This window comes from Delphinus delphis, chromosome 16, assembly GCF_949987515.2.
Source record: "Delphinus delphis chromosome 16, mDelDel1.2, whole genome shotgun sequence".
In the NCBI taxonomy this organism is placed as follows: Eukaryota; Metazoa; Chordata; class Mammalia; order Artiodactyla; family Delphinidae; genus Delphinus; species Delphinus delphis.
In genome coordinates this window covers 8,215,048-8,228,830 of record NC_082698.1, presented here as the reverse complement: position 1 = coordinate 8,228,830, position 13,783 = coordinate 8,215,048, and the positions used below count along the sequence as shown (strand labels likewise).

The 13,783-nt window shown below is 47.1% G+C and overlaps 1 protein-coding gene across 2 annotated transcripts in view; it reads right to left on the bottom strand.

Moving 5' to 3' along the window:
* CPXM2 (carboxypeptidase X, M14 family member 2) overlaps positions 1-13,783 on the bottom strand; it is a 120,488-nt gene that overhangs the window by 89,819 nt on the left and 16,886 nt on the right. For both annotated transcript variants that reach the window (XM_060033887.1, XM_060033888.1), the window contains exon 3: positions 2,236-2,345. In XM_060033887.1, coding sequence (XP_059889870.1) covers positions 2,236-2,345 — 110 coding nt within the window. The remainder of the gene's footprint in view (positions 1-2,235; positions 2,346-13,783) is intronic.

Sequence of the window (13,783 nt, the reverse complement as noted above, 5' to 3'; positions counted from 1 at the left end):
TCCTGTGAGCGCTTGGGACTCCCATGTTTCTGATGAGGAAACTGAGGCTCAGAGACGTGAGATAATTGTTCCCAAAGTCCCCAGATCTAGATGTGTCAAGGTCAAGGTCTGAACTCAGCCTGACCGACTGGACTGCATGCGGCGTGTCCACTCTGCCCATGGGTTTCCCAACTGGAAGCATGTGACCCCTATCCTCTGCCCTCCCCCCCCCCCACATATTTAGGACTCACTGGGCCTCTCCTTTTCTGACCGGAAGTGTGGGTAAATGTGAACACTTCCTCTTTCATAAAGGATAACTTCATTTCTAGAGAAAGAATCCAAGGCATCAGATGACAGATCCACTAAGTAATGCAGGAAGCAGGCCTGCAGACATTTGGACGTAGCCCTGCTCAGGTCTGACTTCATTTACTTGGAGGACTGCAGCCCATGACAGATGCTGGAGGCACTCAGATTATTAGCAGGTACTCCTGTCTGCATCCTCTGGTAAAGTGTCCAGCTGTACACACCCAAATGTTTCTTACCAGCTGTTATTAAAAAGGAAGAAGAACAAATATTTTTAAACCAACTTTAGATTTCATGAAAGTTCGTTCTGAAAACGTACTACCTGAATTCTTCTGAACTGAAAAGTGGTTATGGTTGAGTGCTTTGAAAGTCTATTTGATGCGGTCGAGAGGAGGGAAGAGATCCTTGGAGTCGGAGCTCTGCTCAGATGTCCCCCTGCTGAGCCCAGGGGCTCCCTGGGAAGGGGTCTCATGCACTCTTGTCCAGTTCTCAGCACGGCAGCTGCCCGTAGCACGTTTACAGTGACAGCTGGGGGAATGAGTTGTCAGCTCTGCCGCTTAGAAGCTGTGAGCCTTGAGTGCAGCCTTGACGACCCCACATCGTGTGCATGAAAGGACTGCCTTCCTCCCCGGAGGCTTGCTGAGACGGCACATGTGCCAAAGGGCTTGGAAACCACACAGTTATGGATCAGGTGGGGAAAGAAACTAAAATATCAGGGAACCACACTCTTGGAGAACCACATAGGATGGCATGGGATCAAACACCAACCTGAGAAGGGGTAGATCAGCTGGAACCAGAGCAGGAGGGAAAAGGCACCCGAGATGCGTTGGCAGAAAAACAACCCCCTCCCCAACAAAGACGTCACGTGCTAATCCTAGAACCCGCGAGCACTCGAAGTTACGTGACAAAGGGGAATGAAGGTTGCAGATGCAGTTAAGGCTGCTTAGGATGGGGAGATGGTCCCAGACTATCCAGGTGGGCTCGATGTACTCACAAGAGTCCTTAAAAGCGGAAGAGGGAGGCAGAAGAGAGAACCAGAGAGGTGGCAGCCTGAGAAGGTCTCAACCTGCCACCGCTGGCTTAGAAAAACAAGGAATGTGGGAGCCTCTAGAAGCTGGAACAGGGTAAGAAACAAGTCTCCCTGAGAACCTCCAGAAAGAACACAGCCCTACCGACACCTCGACTGGAGCCCAACGAGCCGTCTATCCTCCAGAACTGTAAGAGGATGAACCTGTGCTGCATAAGTGGCTACACTTACGACAAGTTGTGAGAGCAGCACAAGGACGCGATGTCACGGCTGAACCAGGGTTTACACTGCTTGGGCAAAGTGGAGGGAGGGGACGTTGCAGGCCGGGGACCTGCTTGGGAAAAGGCCTGCAGCCAGGAAGCGCACGGTGCAAGGAGGGAGCCTGGAGGAGCCCACCTTCCAGGAGCAGGACCTTGACAGCACCGAGGGCCAAGGTTACGGAGGCCTTTGAGCCTCCGGGAGGGAGGCCAGACACGATGAACACTACTAAGGGTTTGACCTGGCGGAACACAACGGAAGGAGCCACAGAACAGCCTGGAAGAAGCAAGTGTGGCAGAGGTGAGAAGCATCAGCAGGGAGGCAAGAGAGGACAAAGGTCACTGCCGGCCCATGGCCGCAGCTGTCCAGCCTTCTCTCCCGCCCTTTTCTCACAGATCAATCACATGGAGGTGACCTATCTGGGCCCAGGAAGCAGCAGCATCCTTTTTACTAACTAGTCTCTGGAGACACGTATCCTGAGTCTCAGGGCTCATTCTCTAAAATGCGGATTCTGCAGCAAGGCCCTCCCCATCGTGAGAATTAGAGCTAATTCGTGTTAAATGCCAGACACGGAGCCTGCCCCCGAGCTCAGTGAACCATCGCTGTGTCTGTGGCCAGAGCAACTAGCCCTGCAGTCAGAATCCTTCCCACGGCGCGGGCGCCTGTACCTGGATGTTGAGTCTCCCCCGATGCGCCCCCAGGCCGTAGCGCTTCGAAGTGGACGCGTGGAGCTGGAAGTCTGTGATTTTTAAGGTTTCCAGACCGAGAGGCGGGCAACCTGGAAAGGACAACGCTTATTAAAAACAAGGACAGATGTTGACAGAAACTTCTGGTTTTCTAAATCTGGCCACGTGCTTCTCCGTCTTTCCCCTGAGCTCCCGCTCAGCACTGCAGCCCCACTCACTGGTATGCGCAGCGTTTCCGGACCAACGCTGTCGATTCAACTGTTGACATTGTGCCAGTTTTCCTTCTTGTCGGCATTTCCTTTCTGGGTGTTTTTGCCCTGATATTCCTTCTGTCTGATGCTGTCCATGCTACTGTCTGAGGCTGTTTCCAATTAAGGATCCTTCCGCAGTGTGACTCAGCCAGGGAGAGTTACTGGTTAGAAATTTCAGAACGATTCCATGGCTGAGCTCTGCAAATTAATCAGAACGTGTTGATTTCGCTTCAGCAACTCTTGCCTTTGTATTGTGAATACTAATGAGCAGAGCGACAGAAAAACACAAAAACAAACAAACCTATTGTCTTCCGTTCCTGGCAAAAGTGGCAATTTTGAGAATGGCCACTCCACGCAGTTTTGTCCAAGCTGCCCCTGGAATAAGATGCTAGCGCTTGGGCAGGCCCTTGGCCATCATCCCAATCCAGCCCATCGTCCCTACGGATAAGAGCTTTAACGGCAGCCCTGGGGCCGGATCCCAGGCCTCCTGATTCCTGGGCTGCTATTCTCACCACCCACCCTACCGTGGGGCTGGAAATCTCCAAGTGATGCTACCTTCCTCAAATCTGGCCCTGGAGAAAGAAAACAAACACTCGGGAGGAGAAGTGAACAAAATCTACTTCTGTGAAAAATCCCTAGTGTAACAGAGGCAAATTTTAAAAGCCCGGTGGGTCACTGCTGAGATGGAAGTGCCCCTGGGGATCCCTGGGGACGTGAGCGTGTCTGTCCAGCCACAACAAACCCCTGCAGGGAAAAAGCCCTTCTGGTCCTGGGAGGCTGGAGGAGGTGGCGGAACAGTGCCCGCAGGGCATGCTCTGCGGGCACCAGGTAGAAAGTCTGTCCAGGTGCTGCAGCCAGAGGAATTCAGACCTGCCGGGACCTGAGACGCCATCAAGTCCTCCCCTTGAGTTCTCAGAAGAGGAAACCGAGGCCCCGAGACTCGACGCGAACCACCCGAGGCGTCCCTGCCAGCGGCAGAGCCACGCCTCAGATCCCGGTCTCCAGACTCTCAGCTCCGGGCTTTCAAACGATGCCACGCTCTCCCCTGCCCACATCTGCCGGGAGGCTGCCTGTACCAGCACAGGGAAGCAGAGGTACTGCTGCCCAGCGTGGCAAAGAGCACAAGAGAGGAAGTGACAGTTCCACTGGCACCGGCCTGATGCTGCCCCAGGATTCGGAAGCCTTCAGGTGGCCTCGTGATCATTTTCAAGATTTTTGGCAGGTCTGCTCAACGTCCAGAATAAAAGCTGCCTCTCCTCCTTGGACTCACCCGCAATGTAGAACAATACCACGTGGGAAAGAAAACGACACAGGATGATCACGAAACCTGGCCAGCTCTCGAGACCACCTCTTGGTCCTCGAGGGGACACCTGCAGAACTTCACTCAGCTGCGGCCTGGACTTTGACACAGTGGGGGACTGCTGCTACCAGAGCCCCAAAGGCTGTAAGCCTAACAAAACCCACAGAATGAATCAGCCGTCTCAAGGAAACCTCCGTATCTTCAAAACGGGAACTCCAGAAGGGCAGAGGGGACAGGAAGCAGACGAGCGGCCTCCTCCCAGCCACGATTCCTGCCTTGTCCATGGCTTCCAGGAGACAAGAGACAATCACACTAACACAAGGCTTCTCACTGGCAACTCCTGCATCCAAGGGCTGAGGGGAAGGAATGAGAATCTAGAACCCACGATCTGTCAACAGTCAAAAGGGCATCTTCAGTCAATGCTTAGAAAATCATAACCTCATCACTCCCATCATAACCTCAGATTCTTGCTGAAAATACTGCTGGACTAATGTGTCAGACACACACACACACACACACACACACACACACACACACACACACACACACACACACACACACACACACACACACACACACACCCCACATGGGACATAAGAGCTGAGGGCTCTGTGCAGTGACTCCCCCCAAAAGAGCCCAGTGCGCTCTACCTGCCAAAGAACTCCAAAAGCAATGCTAAGTGGAAGCAAGAAGCTGGAATTCCTTTGGTCTTACATTCTCAAAGATACACCCGGCCTCTGTCCAGAGAGCAGTCCGTCATGATACCATCTCCCAACAGGCAGGACTTTTCTCCATCTTCAGAAAATATTACTCAGGAAGCCAGGGGTGCTGCCTCGAGGATCAAATAAATGGAGAAGACACAAGTGTTTCAAAGCTTAATTTAAATCTCCACAATCAGAAAGTCAAAAGGCCAGGCAGAGTGATGGCATCATTACTGGAGCGTGATATGTTGGTATTATAATCAAGATTATAATGTCAACTGAGGAGATAATTACTAGGCTGAAAGAGTGCTTGAAGTCAATGGGAAGCTCATTCCCAGCTCTTCACCCCTCCCCTGTGTTCTGAGTCCCCAGCCAGGCTGCACGGAGGTAGTAGCTCTGGCAGTAACTCAGCCAGGACTCAGCTCCTGGGCCAAGCTGTCCCAGCAGCAGCCCCTGAACAGCCCTCGAGGCAGCTCCCTGTTCCTCCTCCAAAAACAAACAAAACCCTTTATCATCAAATCACATTTTTGTTTTTTCTAAGAGGAAAAGACTCTAATCCTGGGAAGCATGTGGGTGAGGAGAACATGAAAAAAAATGTGTGAAAAGAACACTTCAGGAAAATATTAATTAGAGATGGGAGATGTGTCATAATCTGGAGGAAAGAGTGACAGTCGTCACAGATGACTCGACTTTCCTCTTCCAGGCAGCGCGGCTCCTGAGAACACCCTGTGCTGAGCGGGGCACTGCCTCCCAGGCCTGAGCTCTGTTCCCAGGACGTGGGCGAAAAGGGGACCCTCTGCCGCATTCCACACCTCCCCTTCGACAAGTGCACGCAGGCACACACACGTTTAACTAAATCTGTCCCTGGCTAAAATTCTCTGCATTGCAGCCACTTTACAAAATGGGCATTAGCACTACGGCAATATATTTATTACTCTCGCCACCATCCATTACCATATGTGCATGTATCAGCTCTGTAACACATCAGGGGCGCTCATGGCATTTCATTTTGTGGCCTATAAGTTACGGAGCACAGTCAGACTAGAACACCCTCAGTGCCCTAAATCTGTCTGCAGGCGAGGCTGTTATGAGAGTCAAGAGAATCATTTTAAAAGGTTTGGGGAGCAATGAAAGCAACTACCGTGAGTCAGACCCTCTGAAGACACTTTGTCATTTAATCTTCACAAGAACCGTGAGAGATGGGCATTACCATCCCCATTTTACACGTAAACAAGGACTCAAAGAGGCTTACACAGAGTTAAGCAGCTCCGAAGTACCTGAGTTAGAATTTGAAAATCAAGTGTGGCATAAAATCCCAGGCACGGTCTTTACGCCACCGCCCTTGGACTGGAAAACTCCACAGTGTGGTACAAATGCAAGTTGCATGGTGGCATGTGGGGTCACAGGGAAGACAGGAAGTGAGGCTGGGACGGGGGTCACCAGTTGGCAGAGGGGAGCTCAGAGTCCAAGGTCTTCTGGCCTGCTGTGAAGTCTGCTGGAAACAGAGCAAAGGGTTCTCCATAGACCTCGAGAGCACTGCCAGGGGCAAGCTCACAGCCATGCTGAACTTTTGTTTTCATGGTCGCCTATAAACCGGATAAGTCTTAGAACATTCTTTCCTTCGCCTTTCTGAACTTGACATTCCCTTGGATCAGTGAGAGTGTGAGGGCCCTTCCTGGTGCACCGGAGAGTGTTTGCAGTGGCTCTTTGCCCGTCTCAGAAGTCGCTGGCTTCCCAGAGGGCACGCCTCCCTTGGGGTCTTGCAAAGGAGCTAATCCCAGCCTTATCTAATCACCCCTGGAAAGCTCCTCCCTCACTTCTGGACTCCTTCAGGCAGCAGTTCTCACCCTGACCCAACATCAGAATCTTCTGGAGAGAAAAAAAAAAAAAAGATACCTAGACCCCCTCCCCAGAGACTCTGATCCACGGGACGGCAGAGTGGCCCGGGCCCGAGTCTAAGGCTCCCAAGTGAATCTTCTGAGACCTTGGTTGGCTGGTGTCCCTTACCCGTAACGCTGCACAAACTCGGGATTCTCTTTCCCAGGCCCCAGGGGGTCAAGCAGAGGAAACTCTCAGGGAGCTGGGTATCAGCCCACGCTGGTGGAAGCCACTCATGCCTGGAGCCTGCCAGACCCTCGTATAATCTAGAAGCTCCGACCTCAGATCAGTGGTGGCCTCACACGCAAAGCCTCCAGAGACTTCGTCCCTCAACACCCACCCCTCTCATCCTACCCACCCCAACCTAAGAAAAGTACAGACCACACTGTGAAGGTCCCAGGGCAGCAACCATGAGTTCTCATCATTGAAGTCCCAAAGCCCAAATCGGTGTTTCCCGCGTGAATGAATGAATGAATTTGTAATACAATCCAATATAACTAATAATCACTATGTCTGCATCGTCATGGAAAATTAAGTCTGTTCTTTACATATCGCTTATAAAGCCAAAAAAGGAATAATTGGTTCAAAAGAGCACTTCTCAAACCTCAATCCCTTGCTTATCATCTCCATGAATTTTTCCAGGCACTATTGCTTAATTGATTACTCTTACTTAATTTTTAATTAAGTCAAATAATTTCAATGGAAATATGTTAGTGTCAAAAGAAATCTTATTACTAGAACATAGAAAAATATATTCATGATCTTGGGGTAGGTTAAAAAAAAGTTTAAACGTGAAACAAAAGTACTAAAGGAAAATATTGATGAACGGTCTATATTAAATTTAAGAAGATCTGTTACTCTAGAGACACAAGTGCTAGAATGAAAAGGTAAGCCAGAGCGCGAGAAGGTATTTACTATGCATATTAATAACAAAGGACTCACATCCACAATATTTTTAAGAAAAGCATAAAAAACAAACAAAAACCATCCTATAAATCCATAAGAAGAGCAATGAGCAAAAGAGCTGAAGAGGCATTCGCAAAAGAAGATATCTTCATGGTGAGTAAACATTAGTCATTAGCTTTCAGGAAAATGCGAATGAAGACCACAGCGAGATACCAGTCCATACCCATGAATACGAATACAACGAGAAAGACACAATATCAAATGTTGGTGAGGAAGTGAAACAACACTGCTGGCACAAGTGTTAACTGGTACAACCAATTTGGAAAACTCTCTAGGAGTATTTACTACAGATCCTCAGGCCCTAGGACCCAGCAATTCTACTTCTAGGTATACACGCAACAGAAACACCTTCATACATATGCCAAAAGATTCATGCAAGAATGAGCCTAGCAGAACTATATGTAATAGCCAAAGACTGAAAACAATTCAAGTGTCCACTAATAGGAGAATGAATAAATTGCGGGACAGTCATGCAATAGAAAACTATAAAGTAATGAAAATAAGTGAGCCGTAGCTCTACGCAACATGGATGAATCGCGTACACATAATATTGAGTGAAAGAAATCAGCCACAAAGAGAGTACAATGTATGATTCCATGAACGCAGGCTCAAAACAGGCAAAAGTCATCTCTGACAGTGGTTGTCTGTGAGCAGGACCTGGAGGAAGGCCTCAGAGGTTCTGGTCATGTTCTGTTTCTGATCAAGACGACAGTGATAATGGCGCATTCACACTATATGGGAGTGGTGTAGGTGGCAACCCAATAAGTTATATCCTTATGATTTCTAGACGTTTCTGTATGCATGGCACACTTCAATACTAATAATTTTTAACAGGCTTAGCTTTTCCTGACTATTACATCATATTAATACCAGACTAAGTCTGTTTATCCAACTCAGAAAGAGTGAAAGAGAATTATGCTGAGGTAATAAAGCCAATCTCAAAAAAGTGTATACTGTATGATTCCACTTACCTAACATTCTTAAAAAACAAAATTATAGAAACAGGACACAGATGAGCGGTTGCCAGAAGTTAGTGCCTGGGGAAGGGAGGGTGTGGCTATAAAGGGGGAGCACCAGGAAGCCTTATGGTGATGGAACTGTCCTGTATCTGTGGTGTTTATTTCCATGAAGCTACACGTGCATAGGACCACGTACACCCACACATGCCCACACATACGCGCACATGCGTAACTGGTGGGGTCCAAACATGCTCTGTGGACTGTACCAATGCCAATGGCCTGATTTTGTTATTGTACCAGTTACCCAAAATGCACTGGAGGAAGCAGGCTGAAGGGAGCACAAGACCCATTTGTTTGCAATTTCCCGTGGGTCTGTAACTACTTCAAAAGAAAAAGCTTTCGGGGCTTCCCTGGTGGCTCAGTGGTTAAGAATTTGCCTGCCAATGCAAGGGACATGGGTTTGAGCCCTGGTCTGGGAAGATCCCACATGCCATGGGGCAACTAAGCCCATGCGCCACGACTACTGAGCCTGCGCTCTAAAGCCCGTGCACCACAACTACTGAGCCTGCACTCTAGAGCCCACAAGCCACAACTACTGAGCCCGTGTGCCACAATTACTGAAGCCTGCGTGCCTAGAGCCTGTGCTCCACAACAAGCGAAGCCACCGCAGTGAGAAGCCCGTGCACCGTAACGAAGAGTAACCCCCGCTCACAACAACTAGAGAAAGCTGGCACACAGCAATGACAACCCAACACAGCCAAAAATAAAAACAAACAAATAAATAAATAAATTTATAAAAAAAGAAAAAGCTTTTTTAAGGGATCTTAAAAGGGACAACCTTCTCATAATGTGTTCAGGGTTATTTACCATAATTCATAAAGTCGCCAGTTGTACGGAGGCATCATAGACTTTGGGGAACTCTAGCTTAAAATGTTGCAGCCTCTCCCAAACTCATCCTAAAAAACTATGAAGAGGCAGATAAGTAAAGACTCCCAGCAGTGCTTTAACCTAATGCCAGAGGTGGAAGAACATTCACCACATGTGAGTCCAATGGGGACAGTTGGGAAAAAAAATGGAGATGACCAGAGGAAGGACAGAAAAACCCTTCACCCCTCTTGTATGCCTCCATTTTGAAACCCAGGGTCTGCAGCAACTAGAAAATTGCACATTTATCTCTAAAGCCCAGATGGGGCTTTCTGAGGTGGCTGGGTGCTCACCTCTCCCCCCAGCCAAGTTTCTACAACTGTTTGGATCAGAAGTTCTTAAAACACAACTGGACAGGAGGTAGGGGGAGGTGTGGCAGTCTGACAGTGTGGGGACAAAAAGAACACTGATAACCGCATATGAAGGTGATTATAGTTCCCCAAGAATCCCATCAGATCACAGTGTCTAAGAACCAGAAGTGAGGGAAGGAGTTCGCACCTAAGAGCGATGATGTGTAAAAGATAAAAGGCTGCTAGGAAGTGCAAACTGTACTGGGGGTTTTGCATGCTGAACTGGTCAACATCTGTAGATCTGAGGCAGGGCTTAGACTGTCCCCAGGGGAGAAAATCTGACTCATTCAAAGATGAGTAAAGAACAAAACATTAAAAGAGGTACGCCATCCAAAAGACTCCAAAAGAAATAATGTGATTTGATAAAATAACCAGGAAAATGTTGTTCACCCTAAGTATAGTGCAAGAGACATGGCCTCTACTTGCCATGAAAAGGATATGCTGAAAAAAAAAGATAGAAAATATTTAAGATAAGCCAAACATCAAGAAAACTAAAAATCCAAAGACAGAATTAAAACCTACAAGGAAAGATCTATTATTTTTGAACTAAGCTCTTTGCCAATGCAGTAGGGAAAAATAAATAAAAGACTTGAAACATGGAAAGGAAAAAGAAAACTGTCATTATTTAGTGCACATTGCTTCTGTAGCCAAATCCAAGTTAATATATGAATAAATTTATAATTAATAAGAGTTTAGCAAAGTTGCTGGGTATAAAATCAACATTCACACATCAACTGTACTCCTGTACACTAGCAAAAGAGAATTAGAAAACTGAAATTACAAGCATCACAGGATGTCAATTATCTAAGAATAAATCTATTTAAAAATGTGCAAGGCCCATGTATTGAGATATATTTTGAAAGATGTAAGAAATACGGAGATATACATGTTTGTGGATTAGAAAACTCAATATAAATATGTAAATTCTCCCCTAATTGATGTTATGGAATTAATGTAACTCTAATCAAAATTCCAGGAGAGTTTTTAAAGAACTTGACTACATGGTGTAAATGTGTGTGTGCGCACACACACTTTCAGTGGGTCGATAATAACCAAAACTTTTGAAGAAGAACAAAGTTCTGCTCTATCAGATATCAAGATTTATCATAAAGCTATAATAATTAAGAGAGTAAGATATTTTATGTATGGGTAGAAAAATGAAGTAACGATAAAGAAGAGAACTGGGAGCCTGAAAACAAAGCCAAGCACATATGGACACGACAGCCAACACCTAAGGGCAGCACTGCAAAATAGTGGGGAAACAGTTATTATTCCATTGGGTTCTTACAAGAAAAAAAATTAAACTGAACTTCAATCTCCTATCACAAACAAACAAAATCCTTTCTAGTGTATAAAAACCTAAATGAGAAAGAGAAAAAAGGAATTAGAAAGTAGTATAAAATGTCTTTATGACTTTTTTTTTTTTTTTTTTTTTTTTGCGGTACGCGGGCCTCTCACTGTTGTGGCCTCTCCCATTGTGGAGCACAGGCTCTGGACACGCAGGCTCAGCGGCCATGGCTCACGGGCCCAGCCGCTCCGCGGCATGTGGGATCTTCCCGGACCGGGGCACGAACCCGCGTCCCCTGCATCGGCAGGCGGACTCTCAACCACTGCGCCACCAGGGAAGCCGACTATATAGCTTCTTTAATGTCACATAAAATAGATTTTTTAAGTCAAAAAGTAGTATTAGTCATAAAGAAAGTCAATACACAGTAGGAAAAAAAAAAACCCACAATTCTCCAGGAAGATGAAACGATTTTAAACTTGTAGGCATATGCTAAAGGGAACACTTCTTCGCTCCTGGCTTCCATGAGGAGGGATGTTCCTGAGGGGAGTTCCATACCTCTCTCTGCCACCTGACTCACTCTGCCCTTGGGGTAACCTGTCTGACTGGTACACAGGCACCGATAAATGGTGTGTATAGTTCAGCTCTGCCCTCCCCTCCTCCTCTTGGAAGCAGGATGCCCTCGGGGAGCATGGTTCCACTTTTCCGCATGGGCTCTACTCCTCTCGGGGGAGCAATGCCCTGGTCTAGAGCCACATACAGCTGGGAGTGGGGATGCCTGCACCTCTTGGGGTTCATTCGCACCCATCTGGTTCTCATGCCAAGACACATCTTCCAACTCAGCCTCTATCAGAAGAAAGATGGCCAGTGCCCCAGTGAATGACTGATAGGAAGCTCATTCAATGGGACCTAATAAGGTAATAGTAACCCTTATTGAGAATTTACCATGTGTCAGCCACTTGTGCTTCATTCAAGTCATCTTATTTAATACTTATCCCAATCCTATGGGCATGTCCAAGTATTAGCCCCCTTTTATATTTGAGAAAATTGAGGAAAAAAGAGGTTAAACATCATGCCCAAGGTCATACAGCTAGTGAGCCAAGGACTGGGTTTTGATCTCCAATCAGTTTGCTTTCAGAGTTCTTCAATGCACTGTATTGCAATGTATCAATAGAGGGGCCCTGTCCTTCATATATAAGGAGCTCTTATAAATCAATACACACACACACACACACACACACACACACACTAATAGAAAGTGGGTAAAAGCTGATAAAAGTACAAGTTGGTATAAACTTTTCTGGAAGACAGGGATCACATCTGTGCAGTTCCTCCTCAAGGAAACAAGCCCAAGGAGTAGGTGAGCAAAGCCACGGACACCAGGGTGCACAGCAGAACTGCCCACATCAGGGAAGAACTGGAAACAACGTGAACATTAAAAAACACAGTAACAGTTAGGAAACCATCATAAAATGGAAAATAATGTTATGTAATGTTGTAAAAGAATATTTTATGATGAGAAAGTAACAGCATATTAAATGAGAATAGAAGGTTACAAAATAAGACTAGTTCAATTTTGCAAAAAGCGTGTGTGTGATCTATACACATACCTGTGATGTTGTTCTTGTACACACACACACACACACACACACACACACACGGAGAGGAAAGATTGGAGAGACACACTCCAAAATGTCGACCATGGTTATAATCTCTGGAAGATAAGACTGTGGATTCCTTTCATTTTCTTCTTTGCGTTTTTCTGTATCTTCCAAATATTCTACAAGGCGCATTCACTATTTTCATAGTTCAGAATGTCTAACAAAGCAGTAAAGAAATCAATTTTAAAACAACTTCCACTTCAAGTGGGTTAAATTTTTTTTTTTAAGTTTTAGCACGTGACAAGGTGAATTGGGTTTTCTGCTAAATCCATCCAGAGTCAGCAATGTAGAATAAAGACGGTCTCACACAGAAGGTTTGAGAAGATGGAATGAAGGCTGACAGTGTCACAAGAACAAAACTCCAAGAGCGACAAGAGCACGTGTGCTGGCCTCGGTCATGAGGCTTCACAGGAGCTTCAGCACTAGAATCCCTCCTCCAATGATGGACTAGTGTGATCTTGGTCACCGAGAACCACAGCTGGGGTCAACTGGGTGATAGAAATGAATGGAACCTTTTAGTGCCACCAAACCAGTGCTACTGACACATCAGAGCTCTGTTCCCTGACCCCTTGTCTGGGAGATATTTCTAGGCCGGCAAGTCCACTGTGGCTCTGGTTTCAGACTGAGGCTCTGAAGCCCATGGCCCTGGGCTGCCCACACGGTGTCAGTCAACACACTCAGTGTGCCGTCAACTGCAGACGGCGTGAGCCCAGGGCCCCTGATCTGACCCAGTGAAGACCCTGCCATGGCAAAACCACTGGAGGAAAAAATAAATCTCTCTAAAGTGCAAGAGGCTAGAAAGACCTCAAGGGACACAGGTTTCATTTTAGAGATTGAAGAACTTTTTAGACATGTTTGAGATGGAGCTGAAAGTGGAAGAAGTAGCAAGGATGGAGGAGCCCTGGGTTTTCCAGTGTCCACATCTTTCAGGCTTCCCAACCAAGGCTTGTCCAAGAGGGTGGTGTGATTCTGTCCAACTGCCACCCCTCGCCTCCCCTCTCACTTCCAAAGGAATCCGAAATACAGATGTGATCCTTTATTACAGCATATTCCAGGGTAGCTGAGACCATGTCAGCCCCGTCTCCTCCCAAATCAGGAATCTGGGACTCACTCTACTGCCCTCCACAGCTGTGCCAGGCATCTGGGGGACGACCAAGCTGAGCCTCCGAGGGCCATCTGGCCCTGCAACAAGGGGCAAGGCTCACAGCAAGGGCTTGGATGAAAAGCCGGAAGCCAAACTGTAATGCAAAGGAAA